Raw genomic sequence first — 19,754 nt, 5'->3', positions numbered from 1 at the left:
CGCCCTTAATTCTAACGATAACCCGACATATATATTTCTACGATGGAACAATTGAAAACCAATCAAGACATTTACGACCGAATTAAAGAAAAATTTCAATCCAACGCGCATGCAAAAGAAAAATTGGAACTTTTGGAATTGCAAAAGGGAGAGTAAGAAAAGAGAAACTTGATGAAGCAGACAAAACGTTGTGATGCAATATTTGTGACATGCGCGATTATAAGACGAAAAGCTGCCCTGAACGAGGAAAAGACACGAAATGCTATAAATGCAGTAAGTTCGGACAAATTGCCAACTGCCGCTCGAGCGCTGTTCAGGACAATACACACGAAACAAGAGAACGCGAAAAAAGAGAAACAAAAATACACACCAAATTGAAATCGGGTGAAGTACAATGCGTTCCAATTGGTACGTGAAATTTGAAAGTGAAATGGAACGTTAATGAGAAAAGATAGGCACCGACGAAACATTGAGGGAGTCGGGAACGCAATTACGAAAGTGATCGGCACCTTCGAAGAGGACATGATGATAAACCCTGAAGCATACAAATTGGAACTTTTGTGGTGCCGACTGACGCGACATATACTCATCACCACGAAAGCATCAAGAAACAATGGTGAAATAGAGCGAACTGTAAAAATGTTAATATCAGTGCTTACAAGGTTATCTATAAATGATATCTGATCAATGGTATCAACATGTTGATAAGGTACAACGATATCGCAATAGTATTTACTAACGCGGTATAGGTATGATGGCGTTCTCCGAGGTTATTTTCTGTACGCGGATGCGATATAAACGAGATCAAGAAATTATTACGCTCATTGAGCAAGAGATGATTCAAGAGTTTCAGGAAAGTCGTGACAAACTGAGAGTAACGACAAAGCAAAATCTATTAAAAATGCAGCAAGACAATAAGAAAACGTACAATCAGAAATGTTTGATAGTAAGGAAATATAAAAGAAGTGACCTAGTGTTTACTGAACGAATACAGTTTGGGCCGAAGCTCAAATTGAAACAGAAATGTTTAGGACATGTAGGATAAATAGAGTTTAACATAGTGATCTGTATGAGATAGTTCATGTGAGTGATGGTGAAGGACTTTCAGTAATCAGCACGGCCGAAGATTATATGAAATCGTTTAATTGGAATAGTGATGGCGATGCGTAGCATTCGAGGACGAAAATGCGTCAGAAAATGCCGAGTTTAAGAATGGAATATAACTGCGACAAAAATATAAAGCCTTAGAGTGTTAAGGTACCGATACCGATGCTGAGATGTGACCGATGGTTGATTCCTGAACGGGTTCGAGTGTGTGTGTATGTATGTGAGTGCGAATGTCAACAAAAGAACGGAAGACAGTCTTCTATTGGCGTGTGAGTAGAACACCGTTCATTCTTACATTATTCCTGAACTCCTTGTCATTTTATTGCATTGTCAAAGGATTAAAGCAGTTATTGTTTATTACCGTTCTATGTATATCTTATTTCACATTAATCTTAAATACATGTACTACTTTTAACTTTTCTTTTCTTGATGTTCTTACGTTATTGTGTGAAAATTTCATTTCCATTTATACGCATTATATCGATAATGTTGGTTCGTTACGTATCTCTGAAATCAATTGAAATTTAATTCTGTGCAATGCCTTAACATCTTCCAAAAGTGTGTAACCTCCCAGCAGTAACAAATAATTTTAATATTCAGAGAATTTAAAATCCGAGGGAAAGTTACCCCATTAAAGAACGATCTTAAATGTCGATTTCCTAAAACCTGTACTTATTTGCGGTATAGTAATGCCGGAGAATTGAGATAAAGATGTTTATACCAACTGCTAGAAATAAGGTACTGGCCATGTGCCAAATGGCCGATTGTTAGATCATGAATAGAATTAAAGTAGGAACTTTTACATCCACAGTTGGTATAACGACGCGTCAGAAGTACTATTTATATTGGTTTTTACGGAACAACTTCATTGAAGTCAAACCTATAGTTTGTATACTTTTTTAGAATACGTATGTGATAAGAATAATATACATTCCCATTCTTGAAGAACAATATTTTCTAAGAAAACAAAATCAGACATATCTATACCAATAGGATATTTTTAATTAAAAATAGTAAAATTTGTTTAGGTCCCCTTTACTACATTTGTAATTCATTAAACGTATAGATTTTTGCAAAAAGGATCTAATGTGTACGATGGTGAAATTATGAATAGTGATAATTGAAAAATTGTATATATCATAAAAAAATATTGTTAATTAGAAATAGTAAAGTTTATAAGATTTCCCCTTACTACATTTTTAATTAATCAAATATATAGAGTCATGGCCAAAAATAAATGGACAGGTGTGGAAGTAAATATCAATGAATTAAACTAGTATTAGTGTTATTGTATATTTAAGCTTTATTTATTGTATGTATGTCATACATAGATTGTTTAATAAATATTGAAATTAATAATTTACATTTTTGTAAACTAGTCTTGATTATATACCACTATTATCCTGAATGTCTTGTCCTTATATGCTATTTTCCTTTCCACCATATTGTCGCTTATTTCTTTGTATTCCAGCTCTTTCAGTCCCTTTCTTAAACCAGTTATTATTCCCCCTTTTGCTCTTCCTTTCTTCCTTATTCTCCTTGCCGCTCTGCATTTCCATTCGAATTCCTTGGGTAGTCTGTATTTCACTTTTTCCCAATTGCTTTCCTCTATCCATGTTTCTGTGAGTCCGACTACGTCAAATGTTTTTATGTATTCCCACACCTCCTTGTCTTTACCTATTAGTCCTGCTACGTTCCAGAAGCACATTTTCATTCCCCCTGCCTTCCCCCCCTCTTTTTTCTCCTCATTTCATTTTTCTTACCCTCTCCTTCTTTCCTCCGACAGTCTCTCTTCCTTTTCGTTCCATTTGTACCATCTGTCTCCCACTTTTAATTTTCTATATCCTATCCTTACGTTTACGTTTCCCCCTTTTTCCCTTCTTACTCTTGCCTCCCTCCTTATCTGTTGCTGTATTTCTCTCTCTTTTTTCGTTAGGTCCTCGTCTATGTATACTCCTTTTGCCAGTTTGCTTTTTCCTTTCATTATTTTTATTTTCTCCTCTCTTGACTTCATCGACGCTACCATTATCGTCTTCCTATCTCCGACCCTTATCGCGTGCGCCTTTTCCACCTCTGTCTCTATTCCCATTTTATCCCTTATGAATTCCTTTACTGCTTCTTCTTTGTCTCCTTCCTTCCATTCCACCCCCTTGATTACTATGTTATTCCTTCTTTTTTCCCTCTCTTCCCTTTCCCGCTCCTCCTCGAGTCTTCTGATCCTGTCTACTAACTCCTTCTTTCCTCTCTCCCACTGCTCTTTTTCTCTCTCCCTCTCTCTTCTTTCTCTTTCCTCATCCATTTCCTTCTCTCTTCTTTCTCTTTCCTCTTTTATTTCCCTTTTTATCTCCTCTTTCATCGCCCTCGCTAACTCCTCCAGCTGTTTTTCGAACACTCCTATTATTTCTTTTACCCTAGCTTCTATTCCTCTTTCCATTTTCTCCGCTTTTTCTGTCGCTCCCTCCCTTCCTTCCCCCCTGGTTGTTTTCTCCTTTTCCGTCCAGCTGTACCTTTCTAATGTGTTTTTGGATTCTTCTTTGTTTCCCGCCTTGCCTGTGTTCCTTGGCCTTCCTCTTACTGTCGCCATCTGTTATTTCTTTGCCCAACTTTCTGATTTTCTTCTGTCTGCCTAACCTCTTCCTTTTTTGGATTCTCTTATTTATAAATCTCCCTTGTTTCTCTTCCGTTCACCTTTCCTTCTTTCCTCCTCGTGTGTTTGCACTTTATCTTTCCTCTCTTCGTGTTACTTCGCGCTTTCCTTTCCTTTTTCCCCTCACACTTCACTTTTTCTACAGAGCACCCCGTCCACGTGTTGCCCTTGCCTCGCACCAAACCGAAAGTCCTTGTAAACTAGTCATATTTAGCGAAAATGAAACATATATTCATATTTGTTTAATCATCACTTTTAGAATTATTCATTGCAAAATTATAGAATATTATTAATTTCCAAATTCAAAACAGTACTTGGGCAAATTATTATCTCACAAAATGATAAATATTGTTCTTAAGAATGCTGATCCTAGTTTTGATGCATTGTATTTTCTCAAAAAATCAGAATAAGATGTTTTTATTATTAATAATTAATGAAAAAGAATATTTGACCACAGTTCAAAAAATGCAAGACTTAATGTCTTGCCTATTCCTTCGATAAAACATGCATATATAGGAATGTATAACCTCAAAAGGCGTCATTGAATCACAAGTGATAAATAGACTGAGAGTGTTTATATATGGAAAGATATTTAAAATATAATACCGTGATAATATCTAATAAACGATACAGATTTCTAGTTAGACTCCATTTCTTTAATTATATTCATAAGAATATGAATTTGCATAAACATTCAGAATCAACTTATAAGAAATACTCAGCAGTTTGGATTAGGTTATATAATTTTTGGAACCTGATCTTATTTTGTATCCTATATTTTATATAATAAGAATACATTAAAAAATATCCGCAAAATTATGTTAAATTAAACTAGCCTACTAAAACATTTTAAAATTAAGAAACCTCATTCACACTGGTAGAATTACTTATGGATTATTAGTAACCTGCGGATGTTTATGCATTTATAAGAATCTTGAAGGTTTAAGAATATATAGAATGTACGTAATGTGCAAAAATATTCTATTATATTTGTTAATGTAGGTGGACAAACTAAAGAAGAGGTGATCGAAACAAACGAAAGATTAAGAATCGTAAGGATACGCCTCGACGGAAGCTACGAGATCGCTAAACGTGCCCTTGTTGAACTCATGTGCAAATATACTGATAGCAAGCAAGTTCGTAACGTATTTCAACGTTACAACCTGTTAAAAGTAATGATTAAGGTAATTATAATATTGTATTCTTAAAGATTAATAAATTAGTATTCAAAGGTATCTAACGTATTCATGAATTCTACGTAATTTATAGCATACTCTTCAACGTGAAACATTACTTAATAGATTTCAAATATCAGTATAATTAACATTAACGATACTTCTATATTCATTTATACTATAAAAACCATATTTTATCAATTTTTAATATGAAGTGAATCGTTGTAGTGTTAATATTTAAATAAAAAATATTAATTTTATTAAATGGCATATATTAGATAATATTGATTTTATTCATTAATACTAGACTAAACAGGATTTCTATGAAAGAAAATGTAAGTAAACTTTTCCAGTGTATTATTAAAGTCTAGTAATCTAGATTGCGTTACATTTTAATAGGATTATCTTTAGTTTCATAACAGGTACATACCACAAATGCAATCCAGACATTTATGAGAGATAATAAATTATTTTCATGGTTCCGTTAATATGAATAGTATACGAATATAGGTACGTGAAAATACAGCGAACAAAAAGCAATTTCGTTCCTAACACAGTTGCACATCTTTGTCCACAGTTGTCCAGTAAAACCCACTGACCATATTCCCTCCCGTACATCTTTTTATCTAGTGACGTTACAATCGAATGTTAATAACATTGGTATATGTTAACTGAGTTGAAAGGTATAAAGTTCACTTTGATTAAGATCGTTGATACAAACTTCAGGTTCGATTTCCAACAATAAAATTAATATTTTAAAAATCAATTCGTCATCAGTACTAATTACTAAACAACTAATTGTGTAAATTCACTTTCGGTGCTAATAATCTGGTACCTACAATTACAAATGTATATACAGACAATATCATCAAAACATCAACGATAAATAATTTTTAAATACAAATAATACTTGAAACGATAAATCTTTTAACAAATATTCTTATAGATAAAAAAGACATGAATCATTCGAAGGATTTCTATGTTTGAAATTAGGAAAGAATCCTAATAAAATAGTTGGTCTGAATCAATACATACATATATAGCTTTCTTTCCGAACTTTTCCGAACCTTTCCGAACCGAATAGAAGCTGTGGCTTTCTTTGCTTTTATTCGTTTCATATAACGTGTCAATATACGTAGATGAAAAGATGGGATATTCTGTAACAGCCAATTACTTTGGACACTAATTCATTCTGAACTCTTTTCCTTGTACTTCTTTTCTCAGAATTTACGCAATACTATAATACTGAAAGTGTTTAACTACACTTTCCAAAAAAATATTCCTTTCTATCAATATGTTAACAAAAATACAATTTGCAGTAGATAAACAAATGATATTTTTTGATATTTTATTAAAACTATATAAATGTAAGTTATATTATGTTTCTTTAATTAAACCAAAATCCTTGCATTTAGTAGATAAAATTTCGAAAAAAGATTATTTTTATTTTTTCAGGAATCTTTGTTTTTCAATACGACATTATGCATTTTATATTATCTATTTATTAGAAGTTTTATGTAGTTTAATAGAAATTCTTTAAGATTTCCAAGCAATTGTGTATGTGCTTACCTTACATTTTTTCTCCCTAAACGCCCTTTTCCCTGCTCTTCCATATTGTCACACTTTATTCTTGGCTACCGCTCCTTATGTTTCTCTTTCACCATTCTGTCTTCCAGATATTCTTCAATTTCCATTCCTATCTTGCACCAATCACAATAGCTTGACTTGTCAGGTTTGTTCCAATCATCCTTCCCTGTTCTTTTATTTTTAACCCTCTTTTAAGCTCTTTTTTTCTTCTTCAAATCTTTCCTGCATTTTTGTCATCTTCTATGTTGTTTCAGTTTCTACTTCTTCCATTACATCAATTACTGCACTTTTCTACACTGATGACGCTTCATTTTCGATTCTGCGGAGGTCTGCAATTTGATGAATTATGGTTCATCTGCCTGCTCCCATCTGTAATATCTCGAGGATATAACTCGCTGCCCTTTTACATACTTCTACCTTAATTCTCCTAACGTCAGACTCCATTCTCCATATGTATTCTGGAATATTGGTATTTGATTCTAGAACTATTTTCAGGCGTCTTCTCTGTGTCCTTTCTATTTCCTTTTCTTCCTTCTCTTCCAACCCCGTACTTCCACTCCATACATGAACCCTGTACTGGTGTATCTATTAAGTACTACTTTCTTTTCAAGTCTCCAATTTCTGTTCTTCTCACCAAACTCCCTATTGTATTCGCGGTTTTTCAGACTTTCGCTGCGATGCGGTGATCCTTAAATGTTTAGTGAACATGTTACCCGTTGATAACCAATGCCCCAAGTATCCCTGCCCCCTGTCTCAGATAAATCGAAGACCTTAAAATCTTTAAATGCAATATATAGTTGTCTGCCTTTTTTTTAAATTTGTTATCGATTAGGCCATTTAAGACAAATGTATCTCTTTTATCAAAAGCTTGCCTGAATTTCCTTTAGTATCTTTCCATCTTCTGATTCTCCCTCCCAAAATCTTTGTTGATAACTTAAAATCGTCATTAACTCATATTCAACGATCAGGAGGACGCCTTCTCTGTAATTGGAAGCTACTTCCCCTACTTGATATGTATATTATTGGAAAAATCCTTACCTCTCCTCAGTTTTTCGCTAGCTGTTCTTTCATCCACATTTCATTAAGAAGTCCTCTCAATTTTGGCATCCATTTGCTGAGTAGGTTCCCTAAAAATTCAACTTTAAGTTCATCTTCTTCTGCTGTTTTATTCTTTTTCGTCAATTTCAGAGATTTCCGTGCTTCTTCCTCTTCTATGTCTTTGTTTAGTGTTTCTTCATTTCCTACCACTTTTCTTTCTTTATCCTCCTGTGTTGCCCTTACCCGTTTCTCACTCCCTTGCTTCTCCCTTTTCCTTCTTTCTTTCGTCCTCCAGGAATCGCTCATGGATTTGCTTTTCCCTCCTCTTTCCATTTTTTCTTGTTTTTCCTCCTTCTTTTCCTTTATCACCCTCACCCATTCCTCTTTAAGAACCTTTAGTTCGTCTTATCGTTTTATTTTTAAATATATTTTGGACGTGTTCCATACTTATTTTATTTGCTCTTTACAATCTTTTAAAAAGACTTCCCTGCTTTTCTTGTCGATTATGTATTTTATATTATATGTACTTCTATTTATGTAACTAAAATCCATCGAATTAAAATTATTTTTTGGTTACTAACTTTTAATTTTATGGAAAAGTTTCTTATTAAAAAATTTTAAGTAGAAAATCTACCAAATTGAAAATATTGGAACATTTTTTAAATTTAAGGTATAATATGCTTGAAAAACAAAACTTCTGCAATACATTTGTATATGGTTAATTGATCTTTAAACGTTAAAATAAAGAAGTTGATGTAGAAATATGTTTATTAATGTATAAATAGTTTTGACTAAGTTTAAAATATTAAAATAAGATATAATATCTTTCAAAAACAGAAAATTCAATACATTTTTATTTTACTAATTAATTACTAAATATCGTAATAATGAAGGTAGCTTCTAACTTTTCCTAGTACTCTACGTGTAATTTTAATTCAGATTAAAATATTAAAACATTCATTTAAAATAAAAAATTTAATATGTTTCTATCTAACTAGTTAATGCTTAAATGATCTATATTTCTAAATATACAAGGGAATCTGTGGCTTTATCTTTCTAGGACGTCATCAAGTTGGAGACTCAATACTGGACACTGGTGGATATACCTAAACAGGAAAAACAGGAAACAGTGCCTGCCTTTGTTCTACGCGCATGTTCCATTATGGAGAAGACCCACAAGAGCGGAGAGGGTGTGAAAACTTCGGCCCGTCTGGCCGAGGAAGCTGATACCAAAAGAGAACGCATTGAAAGACTCGAAAGTGAGTTGAAATTCTATTACAGAAAATCAATTTTCCAAATATGGATTGTTCCAATGTATAACATGTTTAAATATAAAGTTTAAAATCAATAGATTAGAGATACAATTGCTAAACATACATATGTTTGCTTTTCGAGGAAGTATCTATTTTAATAATAAAAATAATATTGTTAATTTATAATATCATATTATAATGTTACTATCTATATATAATATCATGCGAAATGCTTATATGAAAGGTTTATAAATATTTCAAAGAGATAATTTTTTTTTTTTATTTATTAGTAATTTACAATCAATTCTCGCATTGAGAATTTTCAGTAATTTTTTTGGCGTGGCGCAGTGACATGGCTAATTATTTATAATAAGTTAATACTTATTATAGATAAATATAATTATGAATATGTATTATAAATAAGTAAATATTACTTAATATAAATATCTAGGAGATAACTAATCACGAAAGAATTATGGAATGTATATGATTTCAATGATATCGTTAGATCTATCATAACATAGTTCAATAAAAATGATACGAAAATAAGTTGTAGCGATTATTAGAGAATATTACGAAAATAAAAATAAATAAAATATATCTGAAAAGTTATCGCAGTGGTTCCAGTTATGCCACTTTGAATTGAATTCGAATTGAAATTAAACTATCTCCTAAATTAATGGTCCTATGTTATGAATAGATTTATTCTTTTTTACACAAAATTACAAGCTGGATCGGTTAACGTAATGAAAAATATATGATTTCATTTCAAAAAACAAACTTGACCTTCATATGTCCTCTATGCATATTCTTACCAAAACTAATCATGTCAAATTATGTCCCCCTTGAAATCATTTCAACCATCCATTTCATCAGAATTGACACTACAATTTGAAGACAAACATGATCATTTGGTAATAATATATTATTTACTAACTTAGTTTTGTTGTTAAATATATGTTTTTAAAATAAAATTTTAAGAAAGTATAATAGATGAATAACAGTTTTAAAACAACTAAGATCTACGCTGTTCTTACCTAAGATCTATACATATATAACTATACATATATTGCTTTTTCTTACTTCTTATATAATATAAATACACCTATTACAAATTATGGTTAATTACGACATACTTTTCAAAGCTACAATTGCCGACGTCTAAAATACAAAACTTGCACCAAAGAGATCAAAATGGAAGGTGTGTGAAAATATATGTACAATTCAAGAAAATGCAAGTTTTTATTTACATATTTTACAAAAAATCACACGAGTTCCCCAAAATGCATCGTTGTGAATGCATATATATACACACTGTTACGAAGCACTGTTCGCGGAGAAATGCGATCGCGAGGAAAGCGCGTCAACGAGAGGCGTAACTTCTCGCTACGATTCGGATAATCGACGCCACGAATTAGTCGTTCCCCTGTTTCGGTTGAGATAACAGAGGTGGTTCAATGAGTTTAACACTGAATTAACAGGGTTAACATAAACTGGTAACTTTACAATATTTAAAATAATATAATGAACACGCCACAATTATTTAACGATTATACGATCACTTTTGATACAGTAATTCGACTCGACTTTACAACATTTCTTGATGTATTCGATAGACTAAGCGACTTTAGTTTTATTTGTCATAACCTCTCGACGTATAACGTTTGAATCCTCAAATGGTACTGATTGCCCTTCGATCTTTTTTGTCTTCTCTGGGAAACGACCCCCACCACGCTCGGATCACGCCACCTTCTTTGCGCGAGGTAAAATAACGGTCACGAATCGACGTTTCTAGAACTCGCTCTGCTTAATGAACTATGCGCTTGCCGCTACATTGTATATTTTGTCGGGCAGATGAGACGGTCCGTCTGCCACACTGTAGTGCCACGAGCGACGGTTCACAAGCCTCGTGGCGTAACAGGTAGGTTCTTAAGTCTATTGAGGGTACGCAGTAAAGACGTGCGGACATTCGGTTGCCATCTTGTCTGCGATGTGTGGCCTGGCTAGGTAGAGTGTCGCCCGACGTAACACATACATATAGTGCTACAAAAATTACTATGAAAAATTGCAAATTGGTCATTTTAATTGTTAAGACAGTTTTAGTGTTAAAAATTACTTATCTTATAGACGATTTTGTAGAATAAAGCAAATAGAAAGAAAATAAATATAACTGGAATGAAATGTCATATAACGTGTAAAACATTGAGATTCAACTTCTTATAGAAAATATTAAACGTGTCATAAAAAGATAAAGCCCAATATGACTTTAAAATAAATTACTGATTAAATCAATTACGCATTGCATCAAATAGCATATACGTTACATACGTTTTTCATTGAACATAATAGGTTTTACATTCGTTCTCTATCGATTTATTCCTCTGTATATATATATATATATATCATATTTATTTGTATGTATAGGTATGACAACAGCTCAAATTGAAGCAGAGAACACTCAAATGACTAACGACCTGTACAGATTATTGAAAAAGTACACGGGGCTGAGAAATCTCATTCGAGACTTAAAGGTATTTATAAAATAAGTAAACCAAATTATTCTTTGTTTCACATGTCATTTTTTCTTTCTTTTACATGTATCGAAACTGAATAAGTTGATAAATAATTTCTGAAAAATATGTTCGAAAACATGCTCGCTTGAGAACCTTCCTTATGTTTTCGTCATGCAAATACACATATATACATATCTTATATGTAAATCCCACTTTATTTCCTCGTCCTTCATTATCCAGACAGAGTAACTATAGAAGAAGTTATTCAATAGAGAAAAGAAATGACTGTTTGTAAAATTATGAAAATTTGTTTGCGTTAACGGAGCTATTGTTCAAAGTCAAAAACGTTTCTTCACGTTGTCTTATAAATGCAAAAATGCCGGTCAGAGATTTTTATATGCCGTACCCACAATACCGATACTTCATTTAAGAAGAAATGGTACGACCGAGGTGAATAAAGTAAGAATAACTTAGCGCTGCGCTGCCCATATAGATTTATCATTATCCACAATGCTCACTTCAAACCTGACAAAGTTCGTAAAGAAATAATAGTTCCCGGCACTGATTGATCAAGATTTCTTCGCGTTGCTTTTCTTAGACAGACAGTTTCTTAACGTATTGCTTGAAACAAATTCTAATCTACATCTTATTAGTCTATAGCTTCTAGAAAAATGTGTAACATAATTTTTAGAATAAAACAATTGCATATTTGTATCCAAGTATATCATAATTTACAAATACAATTAAACGTCTACTTTTTGTTTTTCTCGTTTTAATGTTGCTTTTGAAGGTCACTAGCAATCTCATGTACCTATCCTTGTTCAATTTTTAATATATTTACACTAATTCTAAATGCATAAACATCCACAATATTATTAACTATATGAAAGATTTCTTATATAAATTTCTTATATAAATTTAGTTATCACATAGTGGTAAAGAGCCTCTTTATTTGCCTTTTCACTTTATAAGATAAAATAAAATATTCAATGTGATAACATTGATAATAATCTAATAATTATTCTAAATATAAAAATATAATCACAATGTTCATTAATTCTTTCCAAATCGAAATTATCGAACTTTTCCTTACCAAGCAAATGACAGATCCAATACAATTAAGAGGGTTGATAATAAAAACAATACTTGTAAATTTTTTTACTTCTTAGATAATAACGCAAACTCACAACAGGGTGGAATTAATGTTATAAAAAATAATCTATACTTTAACTATCAAATGAAAATTAACCAGTTCCATAAAAACCTTTGTCACGAGGGTTTTATGATTTAATTAAATAGGTATAGTTTTTCTGCGATATGATTATAAATACACTCACTCAGGAATTGTGTATATTTTACATATTATTATATAATTATGAATATTTTGTTTAAAAAATTAAATTGTATTGAACAGAGATTAAAGATGTTAGATCAATCTTTCGCTGTCATGGAGAAAAACAAACGTGGACAGAAATTGTTTTTGTTTTTTAATTTTTTCATTTACCAATTTGCAATTACTCACTATTTTGTCATAGACCATGATGAAGACCTACCTTATGTAGTATCAAAATATGGTCTAGAGCAAAGCATGGTTTATTTGACTACAATATCTTCATACGTCTTACCCTAACACTGGGCTCCCAGCTTCTGACTTCTCAAGTCAAAAATTGCTGACCCTCAACCCTCGCATCCTTTTCCCACTCCTTTACTCATTTAGCTTTGACGTCACCAAGGCACACACTCTTACTACACTTATGTTAATAATACTAATGCTCTGTCTCCCACAGGAGGAATACAATAGCTCAAAAGTGTATCCAATCTTTCCCCGTTATCCGATCCTAAAGGACATGATAAAGGATATAATGCATAATCCAGACTATATGGAAGTTTGTCACGAGGTGGACCAAGCATAGCGGCCAGACCCCCTCCACCGCTCGCCACGTATGACCTTGTAAAAAGGATCTTAGCGTGGACGTTGGTGAAGGGGGTGTACCAGAAACGAGCCTGAGCAAGACTTTCACTTCTCCATTCATGGTGACTGAGTACCGCAAATTCTGTTTTATTTCACACTTACGGTCTCTATAAAAATCTACATATCTGTGTTTATAGCACGTTTCGTCTGATGATATTCAGCCGGTACATATTCACAAGAAACCATACATCACCTTGTGTGTACGCTAATTGGAATCATGTTTGTTAATTGAATGCCCGAAGAAAATATGCGTGAATGTAAAGTAAGGAAATATGACATTGAGTTGTGAGGGAAAAAGGAACAGAAGATAGATATTATTAAAAAATATATAATTAAAGGAACGTTCCTTTGTAGATTCTCCGTATGTTGGAATGATGCTTTTAGTATAGTATTTTTCGTGGTATTTTATGATATCACGAGATATCTGCTACTTGGTGACAATAAATAACAATACAAATGCAGAAATTAATTTTTATTGCATTTTTATTGAATAAATAATTTTTAGAATTATAAAATAACTTGTTAGTATTTCAAGAGAGAAAAGGATAATTCACCAAAAATGGAATTATGTAAAATTATGTCCTTGTTGTGATTCTAAAATTTCATCTTTTCGATCTGAAAAATAAAATAATTATCAAAAAGATTCTTTAATGTGAAAATTCATCAAAATGAAAAAAGATATATTTCGACAGTAGCACCAAGTACTGCAAGAACAACCAATTCCAACATAGGGAAGAAATAAAATTGATCATCTTAACTTCTGATTACGATCAGAATAGCCGCTTGCACGTTGAAACACAAAATACAAAAATTACACCAGTACGTTTCACACGTAAACGTTGTGTAAACGTGGTGTAAAATTTCTGTTAAGGCAGTTCATAATGGAGAAAATCCTAAGAAATGTTAGATTTATGAAATGTGTCCCCATCGTCGAGTGTTGTGTATCTTTGTATACAAATTATATCGTATGCGCGTGCATGTGCTTATCAAAATAAAAAAATAATTTAAGTGATTAAGTGTGAAACGCAACACTCTGCTTTCTGCTACTCGATGGTCGTAATACGTGATGCCGTCATTAAGTATTGTGGATTAAAGAAGACCTCTCTTTACCTACGAACAGGACAAACGGTAGCAATTTAGTAAGATAATATATTTATTCTGCGTCAAATATCGCTTTGCGAATGATGACACTGTTTTTCGTAATACAGAAACATTTTTGCTTCGACTACGGTGGGAACTAGATATTTAGGTATAACATCATTAACTCATTAATAATCGTTGTCGTACGCGATGGTGTAACCTTAGCTGATGTAATACAGGATGTATAACATGATGATGCTACACAGAGAAAAATTTATTGTATCCATTATTTTATGTTATAATTATTTCTATAGAGTTTATTGAAGTTTAATATCGTACCAACTATAAAATTATTAGCGGTACTATAGGAGGATATATTATAGTGCGAGATATTAATTTGCACTAATTTATCAAGTAATTTTGTAGCCTCAATAGATATTAACAAACTTGATTTCGCTTTATTCGTGCATATTTAACACACTTAAGTTTAAATAGCGATTTTTTAAATCTCATACTGCAAGTCATTTGAAAAAGAATAAGTTATTAAAAGTTCAATACAAAAGACTTGTCTTTCACTTCTGTCATGATTCTCAAATTTCTTCTCGTCTTTTTCTTTCGTAAAATTTCAAATTCTGCAGGAATAATCTTTTCTCTTTTATAAAACAAATGATTCTATACCTTTGTATCTATGCGTTGTTTAACAATGATTTAGATATGTAACATTATACACATAAAATATTTCTTAAACTCCTAAAAAAAAAATGCCTAACAGAGTTAAAATTTATTTATCTCGAACATATAAAAACATATTTTTTCCGTCTAGTGAAAGTGGAAAAATTGCTATCAATATCTTTACTTCGTGCAGAAAGCAGTTCACTTATAATATCCTGTACGAACATCTTTTCATCTTCAGTTGAAAAACTACAAGATGTATGTGCTGTATTCACATTCGACTCCAATTAAAACGGAATTACTGCTTTGTATATATTGGTTGAAACAATGCTAATCACAGATCATACACATTGACGTTATCGTATAATAATGCAGAAAGGAGAGGATGTATTCTTTAAGAAATTTCACATAAACATATCTCATCATTATCACATTTACATATATACGATATAATTATAAAAGCACCTACATGATATAAACAGACACACGTGCGTACTTTTACAACAAACTGAAATAAAATATTTCACTTTAGTCAACCTCTACATTTTCAGAAATTATACAATTATCCATTGTTCTACGTAACGTCGATTCATCTTATATTTCTTTGTTAGCGAAGTACATATGTATGTATGTAAGCAAGATATGTTTATCTACTAACATAATTATATGATGCACTATAGTTTTGATAAAAACTGTTAAATCAATAAAATATCGTATTCGCTATAATTCATGAAAAATATTCGAGTTCGCGTATTAACATAACTTGACTCAAACATTATGTGAATTAATTGGGCTGAAAAGATTAACTTTCCACCAAATTTTTCAATTTTTAATTAAAAAATAAATTTTAATAAATTTAAAAAAAATGAATAGACTCCCGATTTTTTAAATTTTAAAAACTGAGAAGTTGCAGCGTACATAGCTAATAAAATACCATAAATTCTATAACGTCGTTTATTTCTCATTTGCTTGCTTCATGAAAGCTTATGAAAGCTTAAATTGATCGTGGAATATAATTAATCGATTTATCGATGATTCGTCTATCGCGCTATTAGAATAAGCAACGGTGCATGAAATGATAGCAAAAACTAATATAATACGGATATATAAACTATAAAAAGTTTTGCTACGTTATCTTAATATTTAAAAATCTAATAATGAATTATGGCGAACTTACGATTTAAATGTATAAATTATAAACTATATAATCAAACGAATCTCTGTAAACGTCCTTTTACGAGAAAAATTCGCGGACTATATCATAATTTGATATCAAAATTTCAATTACGTAAATTTATCAAAAATCTCTGACAAATATCTGCAATATTTCATATATATAAATAATCATAGTTTGCATAATATTTAAAATAAGTACTTCTCGGAATGGAATATTTATTTTAATATACATTATTGTGATATTGATTTACATTTCAAGTGGAACACATAACAGCCTTGGAAAAATCTATACTGAGCGTTTAAACCGTTAAAATCTAGTCGTAAAAGAAACAAAAATATGAATCATCTACTACGTAAGTAATGTGTAAGAAAAAAACCAGTGGCTGACAGCTCGAAATCAAAATGCACGTATATGTAATGCACGACAGACATTGAGACGACAAGACGATCTATTATCAAAACGTGGATCCTTTTCAATGTATGTCGATGCCTAGTGACCCATAACCTCTTCCCTTGTATGTTTAAAATGATTCTTATATTCCAATCAAAAGCCTGTTACAAACAAAGAAAATAACGGATCAGTTCAGAGAAATGCTGGGTACAGGCATATACAGAAGCTAAAATGATAATTAAGTGGTCAAATGACATACTTGATAATTAATATAATATAAAAGGTAATTTATGATCTCGTAATGCGCATTCCTCTTTAAATTGATTCATATCTCAAAACAAAATGGAACTTACGATACTTATGCGAATCAAATTTTCCAGGGAATAAAATATTTTTCGAACGTTGTTCTTTTCTATCACACCGGTCGCCTTCAGTTTATTGATATCAAAAGTAACACGTACAAAATTAAATTTAAGCAACCCTAAATAATGAGCTTACACGAACAGTACTTTAATTTTTACAAATTTCGTGACAATTTTGCATTGTAATATACTTTTCTCGCTGAAATATACAAGAAATTTTGCAATGAATCAAACTTGAGAAGCTTCGAATGAAATTTACACAAATATTAATATTAAGGTATATTGGAAATGGAAATTTCAAAAATTATGTCAAATATCAATCATGCGCAAGATTATATCATATAAAATTATGAACAAGACGGATTGAAATTTATTTGTCTGCATTCAGCAAATCTACGTAAGAGAGGAATACATACATACTGTAGCTATTGACTGTGTAGAATAGTGCTTTTGTCGTAGATATTTATCTTCTTCTATGATCTATGTATATGTATAAAGAAACGAACAATATTTGAAGAAATTTCGACACTAAAAACTACGCCGCAGCTTAATAATTTCCAATTTATTTTCCGTTAATATTTCCTAATTTCGTTATCTAGCATATATACCTAACCTTTTCTTTCAATTATTTGGTTATTCTTGCAAATACATTACCACATAATCAAATATTTACTTGTGCTATAAATCAAAAAAGAATCTGAATACTTAAAGATCAAAATTTAGAAAAAATCGCGAACATTATTTATGAAATGTTAATTGACTATATTATATTCTTAACGTTAATATAAAGACCAAAGTTAACTGAAGAATCACCACGAAATGTACACGTTACATAGTCTATACAAATTCATTATTAAACTTTGTTTCTGAAACGTTGACTGGTTAAATTATATTTATAATTACTGTGTATATTAAATTATATTTATAATTAATATGTATATCCAGATGCATCTACGATTACCTTGAGATAATTTAGTCGCGACATAATTCATATCTTTTATGTAAAACAATATACCTTCTTAGACCAATGATTGCATAATATTAAGAAGAACTTAAGGTATAGTATAAAGCAGAACTACACGTAGCGAAGGAGTAAAGCTATACTCGATGCAATGTCTTTGAATTGATGAATATAGCAAGTGTGCTCGCCTTTTTGATGAAACTAGGAGAGTGCCAAATAGATTTTGAAAGTTTATACGTGTGCGTAAGTGTGAATATGACTTTATGCAATGGCGTATACATATATATTTGCGAGTGTTACTGTAAGATTTTTATATAGCGTATTGTATGTAATAATGTTGACGTAGTTTTATTTTGCTGGACTGATCGTTAATTGTGCGTAAAAATTTGTTATGACCATATAAAACAGAAACTTCTACCTATGCATAATGCATATAAATTAAATTATTTGTTGTATATAAAGTCAAATCTATTTTAATTTCAGTAATTAAAACTATTTTCAGTAATGAAGATATTTAGCAAAATTCGTTATTTATCGAAGAAGATATTGAAAATAAGTTATTGAAGTGTGTGAAAACCGGGACTCGCTCCAGCGAAAAAAACTATCAATGATATAAGTATAATTACAATGAACATACACATACGGATGTCTGATACGAGAGATCTATCTAATGTGTTTAAGAGTGTGTACATGGTAGACGTAATAACTGTGTTAATGTCCTATAAAAATGTATAACATTCAATGGTGCTTTGGTTTCTCATGGAATGTTATTAAGAGAGGTCTTTGAACCTTTAAAGATACGATATTTCTATACGTATAAAACACGATAAATATACAAAGAGGCACTTTTTAATCTTTATCCCTCCTACTGTAATAGCTAGATTTGCTTCAATCTACGTATGTACATGTTTTTATACAAATCGGCACGTAATGATTGAAAATGTTCAGCACATGTCATATTGTAAAAATACTAAGTTTATTTAAAAAAAAAAATATCGGCAAGTTTAAGATCAATAAGGTACATGAAGATCAATTACGAAATCAAAGGACCATTATCCACTGATTCAATATACATAAGTGTACAATAATCGAATGGCAAGTGAAATTTATGGCTTTGAGTAAGAATTCAATTTTCGAAACTTTATCTCGCGTTCTTGATAAGTGTATGTTTATGGAGTCTATCAATGAAAATTCGACCAATCTGTATGTCTATAACCAGTAATCGTACGCTGTATGACGCACGTTTCATGTACGCATCTAAACGATGTATTTCTGTAAGTGGATAGAGAATATGTACACATATTCGCTTTATTACGATAAGCTTTTGGGTGCATATCGATAAGTTACATAGACGTAAATTTTTACGGATAAAAAAAATAAATATATAAAAATATATATTTTGACAGGAACTTCATAAGGAAGTTAGCGAAAATCTTGAGGAGGACCTTCACTGACACTATTCGTTTAGCGTACAAGCTGTGAAACGATGCAAACGTTCACAAGCAAACGATTCGCTGCTGAACGTTCAATATTGAACGATCATCGTATGTCCCTATAAAAGAATTCTAATATCTTCGTGATATTTTCTGATATAATGTACGATGCTGCGAATTGAATTATTTCGCACGTTTTAGATCCGATTGTATGAATGTCTTTAAATACTTTCGTATTCTGAACGAAATTGTGGGGTCACAGTCCATCTGAAAAAACAAAAAGGAGTCGCAAAGAATTTGAAGATGTAGTATTTTCTAATTTCATAATCATTAGCACGTGATCATTTTCGTCCTTTTACTCACAATTATATCGTATGATATAATTTG

At 31.4% G+C, this 19,754-nt stretch overlaps 2 protein-coding genes across 6 annotated transcripts in view; one reads left to right on the top strand and one right to left on the bottom strand.

The window, feature by feature from the left end:
* LOC122569527 overlaps positions 1-13,856 on the top strand; it is a 353,752-nt gene extending 339,896 nt beyond the window's left edge. For 2 of the 4 annotated variants that reach the window (XM_043730694.1, XM_043730693.1), the window contains 4 exons: positions 4,757-4,938; positions 8,615-8,813; positions 11,232-11,338; positions 13,108-13,244. In XM_043730694.1, the coding sequence (XP_043586629.1) occupies positions 4,757-4,938; positions 8,615-8,813; positions 11,232-11,338; positions 13,108-13,233 (614 nt within the window). In that variant the 3' untranslated portion in view covers positions 13,234-13,244. Of the gene's footprint in view, positions 1-4,756; positions 4,939-8,614; positions 8,814-11,231; positions 11,339-13,107 lie in introns of all 4 variants that reach the window. The other 2 variants (XR_006317495.1, XM_043730692.1) reach the window with 2 other exon arrangements.
* On the bottom strand, positions 287-7,942 carry LOC122569525 (histone-lysine N-methyltransferase, H3 lysine-79 specific-like). 2 transcript variants are annotated; one of them, XM_043730690.1, is made up of 3 exons: positions 6,928-7,942; positions 6,499-6,845; positions 287-3,954 (listed from the first exon to the last, which is right to left on the bottom strand). In XM_043730690.1, exon 3 carries the CDS (start codon positions 3,689-3,691, stop codon positions 2,867-2,869), a length of 825 nt encoding a protein of 274 aa, XP_043586625.1. In that variant the 5' UTR covers positions 3,692-3,954; positions 6,499-6,845; positions 6,928-7,942; the 3' UTR covers positions 287-2,866. The 2 variants fall into 2 exon arrangements, with proteins under 2 accessions (XP_043586625.1, XP_043586624.1); XM_043730689.1 differs by having other exon boundaries at positions 6,499-7,942.
* Positions 13,857-19,754: the final 5,898 nt, after the last annotated feature.

The sequence above is a fragment of the Bombus pyrosoma genome, linkage group LG7 (assembly GCF_014825855.1).
Source record: "Bombus pyrosoma isolate SC7728 linkage group LG7, ASM1482585v1, whole genome shotgun sequence".
Lineage (NCBI taxonomy): Eukaryota > Metazoa > Arthropoda > Insecta > Hymenoptera > Apidae > Bombus > Bombus pyrosoma.
Note: the sequence above shows the minus strand (reverse complement) of the source record. Positions and strands in the feature narration are given on the sequence as shown.

Excerpts from the sequence above, each read along its gene's own strand:
- LOC122569525 (XM_043730689.1), bottom strand. The coding sequence starts at position 3,691 with ATGGCGACAGTAAGAGGAAGGCCAAGGAACACAGGCAAGGCGGGAAAC.